The sequence below is a fragment of the Pocillopora damicornis genome, chromosome 1 (genome assembly GCF_964200805.1).
Source record: "Pocillopora damicornis chromosome 1, jaPocDami1.2, whole genome shotgun sequence".
Classification (NCBI taxonomy): domain Eukaryota; kingdom Metazoa; phylum Cnidaria; class Anthozoa; order Scleractinia; family Pocilloporidae; genus Pocillopora; species Pocillopora damicornis.
In genome coordinates this window covers 14,467,362-14,489,564 of record NC_142670.1, presented here as the reverse complement: position 1 = coordinate 14,489,564, position 22,203 = coordinate 14,467,362, and the positions used below count along the sequence as shown (strand labels likewise).

The 22,203-nt window shown below is 38.6% G+C and overlaps 1 protein-coding gene and 1 long non-coding RNA gene across 10 annotated transcripts; both read right to left on the bottom strand.

Annotated features, from left to right (window-relative positions):
- Window positions 1-2,426: 2,426 nt before the first annotated feature.
- Window positions 2,427-22,162, bottom strand: LOC149052215 (stimulated by retinoic acid gene 6 protein-like). Of its 9 annotated transcripts, none has more exons than XM_089212936.1 (19): window positions 21,995-22,162; window positions 20,117-20,171; window positions 19,792-19,877; window positions 18,859-19,001; window positions 16,767-16,887; window positions 16,018-16,066; window positions 15,359-15,499; window positions 14,533-14,618; window positions 10,973-11,037; window positions 10,780-10,841; window positions 10,105-10,213; window positions 8,859-8,934; window positions 8,391-8,466; window positions 7,411-7,459; window positions 6,665-6,788; window positions 6,096-6,203; window positions 4,909-5,072; window positions 4,413-4,529; window positions 2,427-3,368 (listed from the first exon to the last, which is right to left on the bottom strand). In XM_089212936.1, the coding sequence occupies exons 1-19, from the start codon at window positions 22,027-22,029 to the stop codon at window positions 3,196-3,198; spliced, it is 1,839 nt and encodes a 612-aa protein (XP_089069062.1). In that variant the 5' UTR covers window positions 22,030-22,162; the 3' UTR covers window positions 2,427-3,195. The 9 variants fall into 9 exon arrangements, 8 of the variants coding, with proteins under 8 accessions (XP_089069062.1, XP_089069289.1, XP_089069247.1 ...); XM_089213163.1 differs by having other exon boundaries at window positions 16,767-16,879; window positions 21,995-22,142; XM_089213121.1 differs by having other exon boundaries at window positions 19,741-19,877; window positions 21,995-22,115.
- On the bottom strand, window positions 11,113-13,524 carry LOC149052216 (uncharacterized). The gene is made up of 2 exons (XR_016181721.1): window positions 12,673-13,524; window positions 11,113-12,525 (listed from the first exon to the last, which is right to left on the bottom strand). It is a non-coding gene; the product is annotated as an uncharacterized LOC149052216 (long non-coding RNA).
- Window positions 22,163-22,203: the final 41 nt, after the last annotated feature.

The following is a 22,203-nucleotide window of genomic DNA, read 5'->3' as shown; positions in this document are numbered from 1 at the left end:
TAGGCATGCTATGCATACAAGAGTTATTTTTTTGTAGGGTGGGTGGATTACTTGAAACATTGTAAGTTGTCTACATTCTTACAAAAGGAAAGAAGAGTATTAACGCGAAAAATAAACCAAAATGTCAAATTACCTCACTCACATGTATTTTGTGGTAGATTAAGTGTGTTGTGCGAATAAATGTAACCAAAAATAAACTGTATTGGTGCCACGGATACCTGTTAGTACAAAATGCAGACAGCAGACCGGATACAAAATATAGACTGCAGACTGCAGAGTGGTACAAAATGCAGACTGGGAATTTGAAGAGTTTTTACGCCTGGTATATAATAACATGTCATCTTACAGCTTACCGAGCGTCACGCAATCGCTTCTCCGCGATCAGCCTTCACGATTATTTGCACTATTGTGGAAACTTCCTGGCCCATTTTTTGATGAAAATCGATCGAAATACAATTTCAAGCCTTCAATGTAGTCTTCTTGCTTTGTGCGCGAGTTGGTTGATGTGATGTCTGTACAGATTTTACCAACGTAATAAAAGTAGATGACGTGAATACCAGTGATGGTAAAGCAAGCTTAAAACGGCAGAAATCGCCAGAAACTACAAGGGATACACAGGGTATGAGTAAGTTTTATTGATTTTACGAGAAAAATGTTCATATTTCGAAATATTTATCGTTGTAAATCGACCATATTACGTTGCCTATACTATTCCTTATAACGTGTTCAAATTTTCAATGGTTCCTCTCGTAACTTAAAACCGAGTCACACTACGCGTGATGCGTTCATGAATTAATCGTTGGCTTCTTCTCGAGGCGTGAGCTTGGGCCGCCTGTGACAAGACAATTGCGTAAACAATACTTAACATAATAACATTATACACAAAAACACAGGATTTTGGATCATGTATTTATTAAAAAATAATGTCAATACAACTACAATGAAAACAAACGTAAGATTCACCTTTCTGATCGTGAAATTAATACCATTCGCACTGTTATCGTGGCTACGTTCCCTGGCATCAAGTGAATCCAACATGGCGCCTTTCTTCACAAGCAGTTTGCACCATTAGAGTTTGTTTTTCAGTCTCACGGTAGCAGTGTTGTTCAATAGATTGCATAGAGTATATGCAGTTTGGTTTCAGAGTTCAGATTTTGCATTTTTTACAACAAGTGTACGTTTTTCAACTAATACATTGGCATACTTGACATACAAGGCATACAAGGCATCCAAGGCTTTCATGGCTTTCAAGCGTTCGCGACTCAATCTGGTCCAAAATTACCGCTCAGTAACATCTTTTAGTGTCGATTGGCCGCGAACAATGCGACTTGTGTATGCGTCTGAAAGTATTTTGAGCGTTTGCGCCATAATGCTCTGGGTGATCGTAATCCAAACACGTTGAAATACAAAACGACGGCACCTTTTGTTGCTTCACACAGAAAAAACACACGATACGAAATGTAACGATCGATTTTGTCCCCAATCTCACACCATTACAGAAAAAGCTTTTACACCTGTAAACTCCGAGCGCTTCGGAGTAAGTGATATTTATAATGAATCTTCGGATAATTTTCAGGTTCAAGGACTGTAAATTACAATTTTATGAAAAACAAAGGTTATTTTCTTATTTCAGTGTGAATCATCGCACGCCTGCCAGTCGCTGACGCCGCTTGTTGAAATTAAAACGAAAAAAATAAACTCTTTTAAGATTATCATCGGCTTCTTTTTCACCCCACCACTCTTCTTAGCAACAAAGGTCACCATTTCGTTTGTTTATTACTCGCCAAAAACTATCAAGTGTACTCAAAAGCCTAAAATCGAAAAAAAGTTTACAGGAATCGACCAATCGAGCGAGCGAGCGAGCGAGTGCTATTCTCCACATCATATCTATAACTCGCTCTTGCGCATGCGCGCAATTCACGAGTTAAAAAGGCGAGTTCCTTGATGTCATTACCCTCTGAAGTGTACGTCGCTATTTTTGCAAGTTTCCGTCCAGATTCCCACGGGACACCTGTCAGTATCTCTCGGGATGCCGGTGAGGAGATTTGTACCCGGGAGCCAGTGGGAATTCGACCGGGATCCCCGCGCGGATAAAAACGAGCAAACAAAATTGAATGAGATCCGGTTTCGCCGGTAGTCCCACCAATCCAATATTTCACTCCCACCTCACTTTCCACTTCCGCTAATTTTTTTCGGAGAAAGATCAGAGGTCCTCACGATGTTGGAGTTCGCTAGTCGTATATGAATATATTCGCACGTGTGAAAGAAATCGGCCTTCGCTAAAGCACTCGTGTGGCTAATGCTCACAGCTGCCTGTCAATTACGTATTTTTTATTGCCACTGGTTCTTTGCTCCCCAGTTCCAAACCCACACCTTCCTTCCCAAGTCTTTCCCCCAATCACGGACCTCATAAATTCACAACATTATTTGGTATCGTGCGCCAATTTTTACTTTTCTTACTTTCATAATAATTAAAGGAAAACAACTAAAACAACAACAACGACAAAACAAACAAAAAAAACCAAACAAACAAAAAAAATAAAAAAAAAAAACTTCTGCTTAAAACGCCTAAGCAAACTGTAATATTTATTTATTATTTTTCTCTTTTTTTCCTTCCTAAATACTTGGCTTTTAGCCTAACGTAAACTGCTTGCTCTTTTTGTATATATTACTTTTCAATACTCGATATATTATCTTTAAAAAAAACTCATCAAATTCAAATGTACCAAAGAAAATTAATCAATATTTAGAATCCATTATCGTTTAAAGAGAAGTAGATTTCCCAAAACTTCATCTTAAATTGCAAATGTTACCATCTGCCTCTCCATGTTTGCCAGATAATGTAATTCCCATTTCCGAAGCCAGCAGTGAAAATCCACAATTTTAAATTGTTTTTCAATAAGTACTTAGTGTGCTTCTTTACTCACTTCTCTACCACAATCTACGTGTTTAATAAAGTTTAGCCCAGAATTTAGAGTAGCTTTCATTAGAGGAGTAACATGTTGACTCAAAAAATTTAAAATACAAAAAAAAAAAAACAACTACAACAACATTAACAACAACGCCAAGATACAGACTGTATTATACTGTGGTAAAAAACGAGGGAAACTTTTAACCCCAAGCTACAGCAGATCTCCGGAAAAGTGAACCATAAAGAAAGAACGGTGGTCTTCCTTCTGAGTTTGTCTCAAAGTTTTACACTGGAACGTCAAAGTTGACGCTTCCAAGAGTCACAACAGATGCCGTGAAATGGCGGCCTTGGCGGCGGTACTTGATAAAAGATGGATTGCGTAGGAGAGTCACGGCCAGGAACCAGCGGTTGACAGCCTTTTGAGACATGCGCGGCCGACGGGGCTCCCGCATAAAGCCTGAAAGACAAAGAGAGAGGAATGGCAATATAAGCTGCGTTTGAGAGGTTTGGACCAGATCTGGAGGGACTTCGTCGAGTATTTCAAATTAATTACCCTTCAAGAAATTAGTTCATGACAACAAAGGAATCATAGCAATAGAGACAATAGGCCAAAAGAGAGAAATTTCTTTCGTACTTTGAGTAAGAAAGGAGACAAAATGTCTTTACTTCCTTTACTATTGTTTTGGAATGGCAACGAAATGTCATTTAAAACAAATATTACAAAGTTTCAGAGCGTTCTGCCTCAATGCCAAACCTACAATATACAGGCTTTGTCGGAGATCCTGCGACAAAATAGATGCCTTAAAACACGGTACTTGAAAACTTATTTTAACGTTAAGAACGGAGTACTTAAGCACTTCAGACTCAAGTTGAAAAAAAGATTACACACTTAGGGATGTTTCTTTTTCCCCTCATGAAAAGCCTTAAAACTGTTCTATATCACCCAGAATACAATCGTTTTTTTAAAGGTCGGTTTGAAAAGTAACAGTCAGCAAGATACGTTTTAGTTCCTCAAAAAACTGTGCAAAGTGGCAAAGAAGAAAGGCTAACTTTCAATATTCCCGCGTGACCACAGAATGGATATCAAATGAATAGTAACCAACCGAACATAGCTCGCATCGTAAGTTTCTTCTCAATATTACCCATTTCTTATCAAATTATCTTATCTTCTTATCTGACTCGGGGAATGGGGTACATTTTCTGCCAAATTTTCCACGATTTCACATTAATAACGACGCTTAACAAAAGAATATTATGTGTTTCTTGCCCTCTGGGAAAAGATCATTTCTAATGTTCTGATTGGTTGCTAGTGTCAGTTGCCAGTGCATAAACAGCGCTGTGTTTTGATCTTATAAAGGAAACAAACGTGCCAATTGTCTCTAAGCCACAGTTGCCCATTCGTTTGTCCGCCCATTTGTGTGCACACTCATCTGTCCGTTTATCAATCGAGCCAATCAGAATCATCCCAGCCGAGTCATGATTCTAGAGACCATTTACTTACGGTCTTGCGGGGGCTGGTGATCTTTTTTTCTGTCAATAAGCAACTGACAGAACACCAGCATCACGGGATGGCTGTGGGCAACCAGCACAGTCACAAAACCAAGGTATGCGACAAAAGCTGAAAAGAAAATGAAGAAAATTTGAAGTGAGAGTCAGAGGTTGTCCAGGATCCCATAGGTTATGCTTTCGTTAGCACAATGACAACTCTATAAATCTCGTGCAACTCTCTCGAACAATCAGACGTAAAGCTATTACCAATCGCTACTAAACCACTACCGTTTGCTGCGTTCTGGGCAATTTCTTGGATCTTATCACTGAGGAATTTCTGTTCGACCTTTCTTTCGTCCCAGAAGTCTTACAAACATTAATTCATTGGTTAAAAGTTGTTTTAGGAAATAGTGACAACATGGCAGCATTATAGGTCTGTATGTTGTATATCTCCCTTCACATAGCCTCTGCCACTTATAAATTGCTTGTACTGGGTGCGTGCTCCTTACCTTTGTCCCAAGCCTGGAAACCCTGCATCAGTGATGTACGATCGATGCGAGAGATGAAAATCACTCCTAAAAGCATGCCCTTTAGAATTCGCATAAAACCAGAGAAAAGTCCAAGAATTATGTTGTAGAAGAAGAAAAAGTATGACATGATGGAGAATAGCCGCCTGAAAGAGAGAGAGAAAGAGACCAAAAATAAAGTGTACACGATACGGGCTGAGTATTTTAAGCTTCTTGACCCATAAGCAAGATGTGAATCTAGGAGAATTACTAATTAACCTGGATGCAACGCACAACAAAACAACGACTACAACTACAGCAACAACAACAACCATCACAGCAACGAAACAACAACACCCACTACCACTACAACAACATCAACAACAACAATAAACACACATACAATGATAACAAAGATGTATGGCAAAAATCTTCTCATCAGAGACGTTTCTGTCTATGAGTTGTTGTGTCGACGTTCAATTAATCTACCGCAGCTTTGTATTGAACGTTCTCTCGGCAAGGCGTGAGTTGACCACTAAACATACAGTAGCATATGACATATCCTATCAACACAATGATAAAATTTGCTACGCCATCGGTCATCAGCAGCCAAATAGGACCGAGGGGAGTCCAATTCGGTCAGTAGTCGTAACAAAATTTGAGAAAGAAACTAGAGATCGGTTGTGGTTGTACGTTTTCATTAAAAAGAGAAAAAGAAAAAAAAGCAACCGTTAACTAGGCAAAATTCGAGACAACAGCACACGACGCGTTCTGTCCACTTACCCTGGCATGACGTGTTAACTGTCTCTTTAACTATCCTCTTACACTGTCCAATTACACACATGACGCGTACACCGTCCTATTAGTTCTCAAATCGGGCTGGTGATAATTAATCACGTTCGCGAATTTTGCTATAGTTTTGATTAGTGCACTAAAGGGACAGTGTACAGTTCACGTTATGCTTGTAACTGGCCATTTAACGTAGCATGCCTATGTGACTATACGCGTTATATGCGTACTGTTATAATTTTGTCAATCACTTGATAAATTACGGACCGAATCGGACTGCACTCTGTCAGGCCTAGTACTAGTCATAGATGCCTGCACTTGTTTGTAATGAGTAGATCAGTTGTTCAGGGCGTGCGTATCACACAACAAGAGATTCAGCTCAGAATGATATACAACAATACCTATTATCAATTGTGACAGTGATGTTTGGATAATTCGAGTACCGGAAGACGAAATGTGTCAGAAACAACTGGAACAACATCAGAAAAATAGCCAAGGCCAAAGTGGGTCTGTAAAAACAACATCCCATGAGTACTAGATTGCGTCTTTCGAAAAGTCTTCAAGTCTCACTATAATTATGAAATTATGATTATAATTATAAAACCAGCTTAGCCACGAAATCCTGATCCTGCAAATATGTTACTGTATCTTGTTTTGATGCTTAAACAATCTTTAGAGTTGCATTCTTCATGTAGTAGAGTATTTTTCAATTGAGTGTCGAAGGTAATCGAGGATTGCTGTGATTTTGTTTAACTTCCCCGTGTGATTGGTCCAGAAAGCTCGCGCCACCTTGTCAACCAATCAGATTCAAAACTTGAACAAATCGTGATTTGATCATTCGTATTTTCCCGCCTTTTACCCAGTACGCCCACAACGATCACAATAACCAGAAGACAACAATGTGATACAATCATATAACTCTCATTCTTAAGATTCAAATCGATACAACATATACATCGGTAAAACTTACAAAATAGCAATTCCAGTTTCTTTCAAATGTTTCCATAATTCTGGGGCGAGCAGTTCTTTCGATTTGAAAACGATTGCCAGAGCAGCAGCCACAGTTGACAGAAAAATTGTCAGAGTGCCAAAACCTGCAAAAGAAACAAAGATAAAACATCAAAGAGCTTCATGGTGAGATCACATTTGTGCCAAGAACATTGCGAAATTACGAGCCCACCTGCTAGTATAAACAATGAATTAAAATTTGCAGGTTCATGAAATTCTATTACTTCCCTTTAAAGACCGCGTTGCTTCTCAACTATGGTTAAATCATAAACAATCTGAATCTCTTCAAATTTAAGTTTTGGCGGCAACATAAAGGTGTCGTTTCATGAATCAACGGTAAACATTCATTCAAACGCGACAACTCTGCAAGAGAATGAAAGTCACCGAGGAAAAAAAACGTTAAATAGCCCGCTTAAAGGACAACGCAAACTTTATCCTCAGAATTTCAAATCCCTATTATTGCGTATTTCTTTAGTACATTTGTATCATGTTCAAACAAGGTCAGTGTCAGTATCTAAGAAATTGCGCTCCTACCCCTCCACTAACCCAACATTAACCCAAACTTATTATCAGTTGACTGTTGTTGGCTTAGGAGAGGGGTAGGTGGTAATTGCTCAGATACTGATGTCGATCATTCAAACCAAGAAAGGGACAAACAGAAGATTAGCATTTAAGATACTGTGTGACATCAAATTCATTTTCTTATACCAAGCAATGTGTACGCTATCTGATATCCAGAATATCGGAGACTCTTTCCCTAGCAGGGATAAAAAGAAAAAAAAAGGCAACAACAAAATCTTCACTCTCAAATTTTATAACAGAAGTCTTAAGGTCCAACCAAGGAGTCACATATTTCCGGGTCTAGAGTTCTTGAAAATCTTCCGTTCCCTATCATCATCATCATTATATTTCTGTCATTTTCTTGTGTTATCCTTATCATCTTTATGGTTATCATTTTCCCCAACACAGCTATTGTCGTCATCACCATCATCATCATCATTATTATCATTGTCATTATTATTAGTAGTAGTATCTTAAATATTAGTGCTATTATCATCATTATTGTCATACAGCAATGATTCGATTTAGCGCCCGGGCGCTCACCTACGTTTGATACTTCAAGGAAGGGTGCTTAATCGAAACAGGGCGCTTGTTAGGGACATGGCTCATTTTCTTCTTTTTTCTTTTTTTTTCTTCGAGAAACAGCAAAATGTAAGGAACAGGGTTTGATGTTTATTTGAAAAGCATCAAGAAGACTAGAAAATGGATTTGTTGTTCCAGGATTCATCCTGACTACAACGACTAGCCAAGCAGTTTAAGAAAATCAAAGCGGGAACGGGAACGAAACGAAACAAAATGTTAGATAAGCAGAACAACGGCTGTGCACGAGGGTAAAAAAAATCTTTGTAAATTTCTTTGTGTAAATCTGCAAAACAACAACGTGAAATGACCCAACTTTGCGTTGTCTGTTGAGCGTGAACGGCGACGGCTATTTCTTTTAAAACTTCCATTTCTAATTTAACGTTGTGTTCCATATTCAGTTTCGAGATATTTTGAAAGCAAGGAAGAAAGTACATGACTTTAGAGTATCGCGAGATTCGTAGGTCAAATATAAGTTCATTTTTTAACCAACCGCTGTCGTCGTTTCTTAAACTTCCTATTATCCGTCACTTAACCACAGTACGTACCACTGAAGCTGCAGGTGTCAAGAGCAGGTCCTTTGAATATATTGCTTGCCCTTGATACAACTGAAGCACGTGTTCTCTGAAAAAAAAAATTTAAACGTTGGACGTGAGCGCCTTGGATTCGAAATCGTTTACAACAACAACTCTATTTTGCAAGGGAGCATAATTGCCACGGAATACTTTATTTTTTAAACAGTATAAAAAAGAGTAAAAAAATAATAAAAAACAATAACGAAGAAAAAACGAAAAGGACTATCAAGCAGAAATGCGTGTAAGGATATTAAATTGAAAAAAAAAAAAAATATATATATATATATATAATTTCATCACCTTTCCCCTGACATTTAATTTGTAACGACCTACATGTGGAGGAAGCCGTAAAAGCGAAAAGTCTTCCTCAATAAAAAATTGAGAACACGATGACTGACTCAGGAAAAGCTTTAGCGTTTCCAAATTAAGGTGAAAACTCACCGATGGCATTTCATGAAGTGAAGCAACATCAAAAGAGAAATGACCGCAGACAAGACAAGTCCTACTTCTATCCCGCCTGCAAAGAAAATTGAAAAAAAAGAAAAAAAATCACCATAAAAATTTACCATCCAACCAAGTCTATTTACCCATCTGTCGTTCGTAATAGTTATGCCCCCTTATTGTAGATATGTCCTCGGACGTAATGTGATACAGTGGCCAGTCATATTTTGTGATCTATCGAGCAACACGCAGCTTGGGACTGGTTAAGAGACTCCGTTGTAGTTTTATCTTTAAGCAAAAGTACACATTCAAGGGGGTCGGGATGGGTCGGGATAAGCGGAAAATTTGACCAGTGTTTTCCAGCAACAACGGATGAACAACCTCCTACTGATTTCAGGAAAACTTGTCATCCGCATGGTCATTGCGAACCAGATCATTTTTCAGGACGGTAGCCATTCACGAATATACACTATCCCCTGAGCCATGCTCGTTTTCCCGATCCCATCACCTAAACACATCTTTTTTTAAGTACAGTTTCTAAATCATTGAAGGGTGTATTGCACTTGTGGGTGGATTTGTCATAATTTACCCCGTTTATGACAAATTCACACAAGGATCAAATCGAAAATCGGGGTAAAGATCGTGATGTCGGCAAGTCAGTAGGATGTAGTCCACTTAAAGGATGAATTTCACAGAATTTACCCCGTTTTCCTAGAATCCACTGATCAAATGGAAAATCGGTGTAAAGATGGCTACGGTAAGTCCATAGGATTTATTCCACTTTAAGGATCAATTTTAAAGAATTTACACCTTTTGAAATTGTCAAACTTCGAGCGAGGAAATCTTTACGATCTTGTCACACTTTTGCATCGCTTCTCTCCCCTAGTTGGGAAGTGACTCGCAGAAAACAAGATCACAACGCACTTTGATTGGAAAAAATAAAACCATGCTCTGTTGGTTATTAGGTGTGAGGACATAGCTACAACGGAAGGCACAACTGCAACGCCACAGGAGGTTTGGGTAGAAAACTCGAGGGAGATTTGGGTCGAGTGGCAATCAGCCGGGAGGTTTTAGCCAGTCGTGTTCCCTACGACCAATCCCTTGTTCAGTTATTTTCGACTCGACCCAAACGTTCTGTCCTTCGCTCCGTCGATAGCATCGTGCTTGGAATTTTACTTCCACGCATGGTTTTCTAACTGAACACCTGGAACAAGCTATTTTCTTGTTTACAGACACAAAAACTTACCAAAGAGGACGACTACAAAATTAGCCGAGCTGGTGTCCCCATGAGTTTTGTATTTTTCAACATAAACCCTTCTAATCACGTCCACTGGGGAAAGAACTGCCATGAAAACCTGAGTAGAACGTAACACTTTAGAAGAGAGTACCGGCATGTACTTCCTTTATGTATTAATGCTGCTGTTTACCATTAAAATTCTCCTACTATGAACCTACAGCTAGTTTGATGTTTGACTTCAGACATAGATTTGCACTTTGTAGCATTCAAAAACTCTTCCACGATATTTATGAGATCCGTGCTTATCACACCCGATATTCTGCCTCTAAGAAATTTTATAAATAAAGCTCTTGATTGTCAACTCGACCGCTGGCACTCGTTTCCCAGAATTGGAGGGAATGGCACTCGAGCTACCTGTGGGCTGGAACCTTTTAATCTGTCTCGACCGTAAGAAATAAAACACATTTATGTATGTAGATATGTATGAGAAAAGAAATCCAACACAAAAACAGTAATGAGCGTGGTAAACTATGACCACGGTGACGATGACCATGAAGATAGTGTAATTCACTCCCTAAGCAAGTCGCACAGTCAGTCAGTCAATCAATCATTCTGCCATCACAGTATTACCAAAAGCGAAAGCAAATATACAATAGTTAAATCGATACAAATTATCCAACTCACCTGAAGGATCATTAAAGCGCTAACCAAAGTTGTTGAAATGAATTGCGTCGAAAATTTGAAATCTAACAATGAAATTCAGATGAAGTTAAAAAACAAATTTTAACAACAAACGACTGGGTGTCATTTAAATCATCTCCTTATTCAAATGGTTCCTGTTCGTGGCTCAGACATGGCGCGAACAAAACATCTTTACCTTTCCTTGGTTTGTAGAAACAATGAAACAGCGTTGAAAACCAGTTTAATCCAACCATATTCCCCCTGTTTGAAGCAACACAAAAAGAAATTATACCACCGATCCCGAGTAATTAGAAAATCATTATCATCTGAATAAGCTTCTGCAAAAACGAAAGAAATGTGTCACTTTATTTATTCATAACTCATGTACGCATCAATCCCACGTTTATGTTATCGTTGATGATCAATGGCAGCTCTTTTCTTTACGTACACGTTCTTTTCAACCGAACATGACAGCCTTACACGTAGGCCAAAGGAATCAAGACTGATTGGAACGCTTTCCAGACCAATCACAAAGAGTAATGAGTGAATTGAAAGATTCCAGTATAAATCTAAAAGCGTTTAGTCAAAAGTTCTGCAGTCTGATTGGCTTTGCTAATCCTTCACTAATTAACAATAAGAGTGCAAGATTTCTATTTGAGCAACAGACCGAACTTTCTATCGGTGTACCGGCATAGTAACCTACTTGAGTTGTCGGGAGAACACGACAAAAGTTTGTAAATCACTCGCCCCAGGCTCTTTATTAACAAATTTTTCCCTAGTTCTTTTAACATCCCAAGTGGGTTTTCACGCTGGTAAATCAATAAAATTTGGGGTCTATTGGTAGTATAACTTAGAACAAAGCAGATGGCTTAACCAGCACAATAAACGGTAGGGTTTTAACCACGCAGGGTGTAGTATCTAGGTGGTTTAAGGTCAAGTCGCCCGAAAGTCATCACGCCCGATGTCATGTCGCCTGAAACCAGAGTCAGGTTGCCCGACATTCATAGTCATGTCACCCGAAATTTTATCGAGTGTTTAAACTTGAAGAAAAGTAACATTTTAGGTAAATCACGAGGAAGAAACTCGTAGAATGCAGACTCGTGAAACTCAGGTTGTTTATTTCGCTGTTGTTTGATATCACGGAGATAGTAATCCTAAAACAGAATACGAAAATAAAAAAAATAGTAATACCAGCTACAGTATGGTTCTAACTGTTGTTGTTTTGTCTGTGGAAGCATTCTGTTTCGAACGAAGGTTCACATCATCATGATTGGAACATTGGAAAACGCCACCGTCTTGAATACAGCACGTGCTCAAGAATCATCACCTGGTTACCAAGCAAGATTGTGATGTTGCGGTAAATTCAGACACGCATTAATACAAACATATTTATTGCTTGCATTTAAACCTAATTACACGCGAGGACGTGTGGGTTGACCAAGTGACACCCACCCCTTGAAAACAAATTCAAATGTCAACTTAAAGTAAGTTCGTCATAAAAAAAAAAAAAAAAAAAAAAAAAAAAAAAAACTTATTACATATCTGATTTTTTTTTATCGTGATAAAATAAACTATTCCTTTTAAACTATAATAATAATAGTAATAATATTAATAATTATATCATTATTTTCCTAAACGCGAGCAAAAGTTTTCTGGCGATGACGAGTCGAACTTGGACGGTGCACGCAGAGGACTCTCGGTGGAGCAGCTGAATCAGTAGGTAGAAAGGCGGATACTCCGGAGAAAGATCTGCAAAACAAAAATAAAACCGCATTTTTATCGCAAACACATCTAAGGAAAAAAACGTTCAAGATAAAACTTGGGCTAGAAAGGTTAAGTTCTTGGTTAAGAATAAAATTATTTCATGGACAAACAGTGGTCTTAAAATTTCCGTACCTTGGGCGAAGTCGGTTCTTGTGCTCTCAGCAGCGGGGACCTGATCACTTGGGTTCGATGCCGCAAGAGAACATGCAACGCACAACCAATCTATTCTTCCTCTGATTGTTGCCAAACGGTAGGTGGCTTGGTCGATACCAGTCCCGCAGATACGATGCTGCCAAAAGCCGCAATGTCGCACTGAAGGGCTTGCTGGCGTGGTCGAACTTCATTTCCGCACTCGATACAAGGATGAAGGCTCACTATATAATTTTTTTGCGTACGGGTAACGATCTCGTGTTTCAGCTTTCCTTTATAGGAATATGGTGGCTGTTATTAATTTAACCTCTTTATGTATAGTTAGCCGGAACAAAATTTACATGCGACCGGCCGAGGAAACAAGCAACAACTGAACAAGTCGCGATAATTTATGCCGCGTCTGATCCTAAGGGAAATGATGCTAACACGCTTTGTTCGCGTGCTTAGCAATCACCAGAAAAACCGCTGTAAAAGTTTCGTGTTGTTTTTTTATACGATAAATAAAACTAAGAGAACTTGATATATTTTTCTGATATGTCTGAAAAATTCTTATAACTGAAAGTTCCGCTTATAATTATTAGAATTTGTACCGTAGAATGAGCAGTTTAGTTCGTAGCAACGAACAACGCTAAAATGAACAGCGATATTTGAGTCTTTGTTTTACTTCATATTCCCATAGCTTAGCGGACGAAAACATTTTACGAGTCAGCATTTTACGAGTTTATTCCTTGCCATTGTTAATTTTCTTCAAGATTAAACACTCGATAAAATTTTGGGCGACATGACTCAGGATTTCGGGCGACATAATTATGAATTTCAGGCAACATGACTCTGGTTCCGGGCAACATCACTTCGGGCGATTGCTACTTTTCTTCAATCTGCACTGTTGAATGAGCAGTTTAGTTCATATCAACGATTAACGCTAAAATGAACAGCGATATTTGAGCCTTTATTTAACTTCATATTTGCATAGGTTAGCGGATGAAAACATTTTACGAGTCAGCATTTTACGAGTTTATTCCTTGCCATTGTTACTTTTCTTCAAGATTGAACACTCGATAAAATTTCGGGCGACATGACTCAGGATTTCGGGCAACATGACTCTGGTTCCGGGCGACATGACTCTATGCGAGATGACTTTTGGGCGACTTGACCGGTTACCATCTAAGTTATTACACAACGCGTAGCAGTTATGAGTGCGATGTCTGAATCAATCAACGCAGAGAAAATCACAAGCGACAAATCTTATTGGTTTAGAATAAACCAACAACTAGTTGAAAACTTAGCAACAAGACAGGCTGGTGTTTTTGTCCTCTTTGTTTACAACCGTATAGTGTCAGGTTAATCCCTTAAAAAAAACTACCCCTCTATCACAACGCTGATAGATGCATTCTGTACCCGGTCACTTCTCCAACATGTCAGCTCGCCAACACTATTGGTCAACTCGTCAACAGCGACATATTTGATCAACTCTCATTTCATAGTTTCAATTTTAAAAAGCTCAATCCGAGACTGATATTCAATACTAATTAGTGATATAAAGTGCGTGACGTGAATAGCCTATGTACAGATTATAGAATAAAGGGACATGTCTTGCGGTTAAGTTTTTAATCTCCGGCTGATTTCTGCTGAGAGAATACTGTTATTTTCCTGATAAGTCTTTCCTTGAATTTCGATTAAGGCTTTTCCCTCATAAGCTGTCAGGCGATAGAGATCTCATGCGAATAATCTTACTGTGGGACAAACCCATTTTACAACAATTTATCTGAAAAAAATTCATATGTAGGATATTGTCAGAGTTTGGTATTCAACCCTGCTAGATTACCAATTTTAACTGCTTACGAAATTGATCCTGGAAACAGGAGTTCCCTCATGTGAGCGATCTCCGTTTCTCTGGCCAAACGTGTATCGCAGATTTCCTCGCCACCCTGGAAAAGAAAAGAAGAAAAGTTAATGTTATTTTGTCAGCAGTAAAAGCTTCCAAACAAACACTAACAACAGTTACCCCTATCTGGGGATGGTTCCAGAAAATTTATGAAGTACAGAGAGGGAGCAAGCGGTAACTCCTCCCCAGTCTCCATCCTTGGACAGCTTTTATAGCCAGCGTACAAAACTGTGAGACGATTACCGCGAAAATCGCGACTCATCGACGAAATATCGTGCCATACAAACGCTTGTTTTTTAAATGTCGAAAGTAACAATTATCGCTTCGTTTATGCTTTACTTCGCTCTGTGATTGGTCCAGAAAAACTCGCACCCCTCTCTCAACCAATCAGATTCAAAGCTGAAAACCAATCAGGACTTTGTCACCCGCGTTTTCCCGCGTTTCAGGAAGTTTGGTTGTTTTTTACTTGGACTTGTTATATGGCTCTGAGAGGTAGAAGCTGTTGTTAAGACAATTGCGAAATAGTATTGAACCATTCAAAAAAGTTTTGCCTCGGGCGATATATCGTTCCAACTCAGCGATTTACATTATCGTTAGGTACCTTGCTTCCTTTTGCAGACATCTAGGAGCGTTGCAATTTTATTTCGCCTATTTTGCGAAAGAGCGTTTGTTTCTTATGTTATCCTTTAAGGCGGAAATTGGCGCACGGCCAGCCAGAATTGATCACCTCGCGCATGCCCGATGTTAAACTGCTGTGTGCCGTGTTCCTCACAAGTGACTTACCCTTCTCTCAGATGGGAACCACTTCTTTCTCACTTCACGATACAGCAGGATACCGAACCTCATCCAAATGAATGCAAGGCAAAGGTTTATTGGAACTGACCCCAGATATGTCAGGTAAAACAATTCCTTCTGGTACTCTCCCTTAGTGAAAAAAAAGTAATTAAAAATGAATAAATAAATAAATAGAATAAAAGAATAAAAAATATATATGAATAAATAGCTAAATGGGGGCTGGTCATTATTCATCACCTGGAGGGGGGTGGGGGGAGGGGTAAGAGGATTTTGGTTCTTTAATATGATATATTGACTAAATTGACCACACACCCCCTCCCCCCATATACACACACACATACACACTCATTGGCTGCTATTGGCAGTCAATTTTCTACAGTCCCTTGTTTATACTCTATGCAAACTCCCCCTCCACCCCCTTTATACTCTTGAAGAAATACTACTTGTGGTGAAACCACTTGAGCACCCCTTGTGGATTCACTTTAGTTTTGAATATGTTGGCATCATTTCTATGACCAATAAGGCTGCAGACCAAGGAGAATTGTGTTTGGTTTGTTAAATATCACTTTGAGAAATATCAAAACAAAAACAAAAAAGCCGAAAATATTAAAAACATACGATTTCACTTGATTCCTTCATATCCTTACCTTCAAGTACTTCATACACTGAAACTCTATTCCCAGTTTGAAGAAGAATCTAAGAAATTAATTAGAATACGCTGGTTTGCTTTCCTTGTCAATTAGTTTGTTATTTTCTTTAGTTTCAACCAACGTCAGTCGTATTAAAGATCATGTTTGTAAAGGCGTGGAGTTGTTAATTCATGTTACAGATTCCGCATAAGTGCAGTTATGCTCATCACTTGTCTGCTTGATATTGTACTGATATTGTGAGGAGAAATTCTGTCTTGGTCACTCACGGGAGTTAAAGGGTTAACTTCAATATCCATATTCTCTAGACTCTTCACTATAAATTTCCTTTGGTACTGATAAGAAGAACTCATGTTGTAATCAGAGCATCTTGAGTTGGGAATCTTTTTTTTATTCTCATGTTCTTAATGAACGAGTCAGCAATATTACTGGAAGGAGAACTTACATGCTGACTACCCTTTGGGCTGATAGGGTTAATTAAGCAGAGAGAACCAAATTAGTCTATTGTTTCACTTGTAAGCCATGCTGTACTGTGTTACCTATTTACCAGTACATGTGTACAAAACATGCTCCAAAATTAACTCAAACATCACTTATTTAAAAGACAAGAGTAATATTCCACATTAGAGTGATATTTGAATTAAGTATTGGCAACTGTAGAGTTCTGAGAACTGTATTTGCTTATTAAAAATCAAACTCACAGTCTGATTAAATTGGTATTCATAAACAAAGTGATTAAGCTAGCTCACCTGATTGTAACATAAAGAAAACCCAGCAAGGACCCAACCAGTCTGTTGTCAGTTGTCAGACAGGCAAAAAATGGGTAGAACAGGATCCCATACACAAGAACAGTGACAATATTCTGAAAAACTAATTAAAACAAAGGAAATTTTTTTCTGCTTGCTCATGTTGAGTGCTGGACTGCTGTTCAGGTAAAGGGGTAAATTTATAAAGAAACTGTGGTGCTGCATAAGTGGGAGAGTATAACAGGGTAATTTAGTATTATTGGCTGAGTTAATAATGTAAATTGGCCACTGTATAGGGTTTAAAAGCTGACATTTCAAGTGCAATAGCCTTTCATCAGAGCAATTGGAGGAATTGTGAGTTGTGTGTGTATTTATATGCAGAAAAAGGAGCTATGCTATTGGTGGGAATATGGTGACAAGAAAACAAGAATAAATTAGTTAAATGAAAAGCATTTGTTGATACTGTGGGGCTTTAGAGTGCCTATTTGAAAGATAATTTTTGTTCTGGAGTTTTGCAGCCCTCCGAACTGCCTAGATGTAGGGAAAGGCTGCAAAGTGCCATATGCTGCTCAGAATGATTAGAGGGATTAAAGTATCTAGCAAGTGGTTTGGATGCATCCTTGTCATTTCTTTTTACATCATGAAGGTGTTATGACTGTGTTGGTAGTTGAGGGTTCAAGTCCCAGACCACAACAACACTCAGGGTCTTAAAATAACTGAGGAGGATGTGCTGCCTTTGATACAACATCTGCAAATGGTTAGATGTTCTATAAGTCTTCTTGGTTAAGGATGATAAACCATAGGCCCCATACTCTCCTTCATCTTCTCTGTGCTGGTTTTAAGCAGGGAACATTAACCCTTTAACTCCCAGAAATGATTAGAAGGTAACTTCTCCCTATAATACCCTTAGATTATCCAGCAAACAGGCAATGAGAATACTCAAACTAATCAGGTAGAAAATGTTTTCTTGATCTAATAAAAAAGTTCTCATAACTGATGAATATGCAAATGTATGGCAGCTAGTGGGAGAATTAATTAATAATCAGATCTTGAGAGTTAATTAGAAAAACAACTCACAGACTTCAACAAAGAGTAACGAATGTGGCTCCCAGTGTGGTCATTGTTATCATTTATAGAAGCCCACTTTTAAACCTGCTTTTAAAAGCCAAACTGAGCCAGCCTGTCTAAATATTCCAAATAAATAACTTAATATCAAGTTCACACAAAATCACAAAAGGAGGCTACTGGAGGCCCAGGAGGTGCAACTACAGTCACACTCCAAGGAGCTACAACACCCAACTGCTGGGTGCCAAAAGTGCCAAAAGAAACCCAGCAGTTAGGTTTGAGGGGAGGAAACACCAAGAAACACCATCCTCAAGGACAAGAATCCCATGCTATAGAACAGCAAACACAACACGGGCACATGGTGGAACAATGCATGCACTGATAAGGTATACTGCTGGATGAGGATGGCCCCAAGGTCCTAACATCCACAGCAGTACTGTTGCAAACTCTGCGGAACACAACAAATACTGGCTGAGACACAAACCAAATGCCTCAAAATGCTACTGACCATACATGTATTTGCTCCTAGTCGTTTAAACTGTATGTTGAATTCCATATAACCATAATATATAGATTTAGCCAAGCCTAAAAGCAGAGCTCACATTTTTTTTTTCCTGCATGTCTCAAGGGCACAACGCCTTGCCCCGGCCAGGACTAGAACCTGGGTTGTCTGACTTGGAGCCCAGTGCTCTGACCACTGGACTACTGAACAAAGCTGTGGCATTGGCATGACTGCAGTACAGTTGACCACGCATGTTAAAATTAGCACCTTGTATGGTCATATGGTTGTACATCCAAATTTTTTTGGCTTGATGGGTCACTACTACTATTTTGTATAGTTATGAGGCTACGTTCTGTAAGCTTAATTATTAAAATTTGTTCATAAACTAATACTGGCCCATGGCAACTGCATTAACCTATACTTACTATAGTCTTTAAAATGATTTTAACAGTGAGAGAAAAAAAGCAAAACAAAACAAACAAACACTCAATTTATTCAAAAACAGGTTACTATGATATGACCACTCACCCTGCACCCATCCAGCTGGGTCAGGCATCTGAAAAATTCCATTTCTTGGTTGTAAAAACATATTCAGGCATGTGCTGGAAGTGGCTCCAAACATAACAGCAATGGTGAATCTGTTGCCAAAACCACTTAAAAAATCAAATGGTCTGAAAGGAAACCACATGAACATTAGTTAAACAGTGGCACCAATTAATAGCTCACTTAAAAGTACACTCCTATTAAACCCATTCAATAATAGAATGCCTCATATTATTGCACTGTGTTTATATTCTGACTCAAATGGCACAATTTTCTGATAAACCAGGGGTGGGGGAGTTTTTGGGTCAATTTTTGCTGTGTATGTACTGCTGCGGCCTCTCAGAAAACCTGCCCCATTATAGTCTACCCTGTGGCCAATTATACACCCCATCTGCTAAGTGAGTCACTTTACCAGAGATGTAACTTTTGTGGTCAATTTAGTCAATTTCTGTTTATAGATGCATCTATCTAGCTACTATCGTCTTTTAAGTAGGTCATGATCCTAAAATGAAACAACACATTTGTCTACGTGAATTTAGAACACTTTACTTCTCATCTTCAGTGCATTAACATTCTGGTACATTTCAATGTAATTTGAACCTTCCTGTTTGTAAATCCTTACTTTGATGTATGATAATTTTCTGAATCATGAAAATGTGTTAGTCCCCACTCTTGTAACTCTACTGAAAATGTAACTCCATTATAGCTAAGAGAGTCATGAAAATGCCACCCAAAGCAGCAGCACATCCCCGTGCCTTGTATTACAAGTGGCAACTTTTTTGAAAAAAAGTACATGTAGCTGGGTGTCACTTAGACTTGGGTACAACTACTTAAAAATACACAATGATCAGACTATATGTTGCTGACCTTCAGTATAAGCCTTGAACTTTTTGCTCTATTAATCAATTCTGTACTCACATCAGCAAACCAGGATAACCATTGCAGTTTTGAAGTCCACATTTGACCCTTTGCTTGACAAAGGCCAGTATAAAAATAATGACAAGCTTAAAAATAATAATATTACATGTAATAATTATTATCAATCATGCAAGCATGAAATTACAGGTGAAGTGTTAGCAAAACAGTATCACTTTTCAACCTTTCTTACTTAAAACAGGGGAGAGATGGGCCCCTATTACAGAGGGGGTGCTGATTGGAAGGAGGACATGAAATCAAATCATTGCAACATGTAAACAATTTTGTCATCACTATTTCATGAAAGTTACTTCAGTATTTCACTTACAGCTGGAGGAAGACAGCCAAGATCAAACAGACTCTCCTTGATAACTATGGGGCACCTAAATTGATAATTTTTGAGATTGAAAATCCATCAACATGTCTCAAAAAACAGAATTACAAAGACATCTTTGGATTAAAATAAATGTGTTATATTATTAGTATTCAAGAAGAAAAAAAGGTGTTACAGAACATTAAAAATTCATGCTGGAATGGAAAATTAAAAAGGTAATACATGATAATGCAGACAAAGGCAGGATCAAGCTGTCTGGCACAGACACCCCAGCTTTCAGCCTGCATTCCCCTCATTTTCAGTCCCAAACTCAAGTGTGAAATGAGAAAGACAACAGCACTTAATTTCCAGAAAAATTAAAAAGAAAAAATTAAAAGAATTCCTCATACCATTTCAGAGGAAATAACTAAACAAGGCCTACTGTAATTTAAGACACGGAGCAGCACAAAAGGGAAGATCCGTACTTTTAGAAAGAGAGATTTTCAATTTGCAAAGCAAGAATCCGTGTGCAACTCCACTGTATGGAAGTATGAGAGGGTCTATTAGAAAACTCAAAGCCTTCGAAAAAAATCATCCACAACCGCAAAACCGCAAAAAAAATTCGACCAGAACTGAAAACTGCATGCTAAACAGTCAAAACCGATAAACGTTCACATCCCAGATCGCAAAACCCTAATCGATCCGATACGGTGTTGACATGTGGAGCATACAGAGGTTTCGCGGCTATTCGAGATCAGTGGGGGCGCATAATGACCGCTTGGATCGGAGAGAAAACGGAATCCAAATGGGACAATCCGAAAACTTCATCGGAAACTAAATCCGTAGCCCATTAGACAGGTATTTTTGACGAAAACCGGAAAATTTGCAAAACGCAGTGAACACCCAATCCGAAATTCTTTAGCACATCCCAATGCCCCCCTTAAGGATGAATCGGTCAGTTCAGTCCACAAATCATACAAATGATAACAGAACAAACGTTACTATTACTGAAACCTCAACGAAAACTTTGTTTTTTTAATTTTTCAATCAGAAACATGCTGCAAACCAACTTTAGTCACGCGATGTTATTCAGGGAAGGTGTCATGTCACGCAATCGAATTATTTATCGACTACGAACATCGATACTGGACAACTTGTAAATTGCACAGCTCGAGCCTCACGGAATTTTAATGTGAATTATAGATTTGCATTTTATGGCCAAATTGCGCAGTCCTTCCTATAAATACAGTAGAAGATTGATCTCTTCGCGAACGTAGTGAAGATTCAGCAAAGAACACCACGGAGATTTTCATATTTTCAATTCGTTTCGTTTCGTTTGGCAGTTTACAGTAAGCCCTAAAAAATTCCGGAAATATGGTGAGGTCGATTCTAGTTTTACAATAGAGACTAAATGCATTGCATGGCATCAGATCTTTGAAAAACAGGCGCAAAGAACAGTGTTACAAACGTTAATTCTTTGACTCAGTTGTATCCAATTCTGCGCATAAACTCCATCATCTGCTACCACTCAAGCAGATACAATTTAGAAACGAGTGTAATTTCAACTTTGGGAAAATACGCACCAATCGTAACACGACCACGTTTGTTCCATTCAAGTCCAATCGGTAAAACTTTTATGAGTAGTTTTTTTTTTTTTTTTTTTTTTTCTATAGAGTCATTTTATATTAAATGAAATTGTTTTTGAATGACAGCGTATAAAACTTCAAATAACCTTTTGCAAGTTTCTGCGAATTTTGAGTATTTTCGGTTAAATAAACAATATACCTCGAGGAGACGATAGCTAAACGAAACAACCAAATCACTGAAGGAGCGTGCGCGAATCTGGGGCGCATTCATTCATGGAAATATCGACATCCACAACAGAGTACGTACCCCTGAGAAGTGTTCTCCGCGGATCTATTTGCCATTTTCAAAGCAATTTGTTGGGCAACTGCACGTGGCTCAACCTCCCTCGCCTTACAGCTCCTTTCATTTGGTTCCGTGAATTAGAATTAAATTATGGTTATCTTATGACCTATTGTTTTTCTCGGAAAATTAGCGGAAGAGAAATAGCAGGAGTCTGGAGGCTAGCTAGGTTAGTG

Excerpts from the sequence above, each read along its gene's own strand:
- LOC149052215 (XM_089212936.1), bottom strand. The coding sequence starts at position 22,029 with ATGGCAAATAGATCCGCGGAGAACACTTCTCAGGG. Across the intron at positions 20,172-21,994 it reads GCGGAGAACACTTCTCAGGG|GTGCCCCATAGTTATCAAGG; the intron begins GTACGTACTCTG and ends TTATCAATTTAG. Across the intron at positions 5,073-6,095 it reads ACTGTCACAATTGATAATAG|GCGGCTATTCTCCATCATGT; the intron begins GTATTGTTGTAT and ends TCTCTCTTTCAG.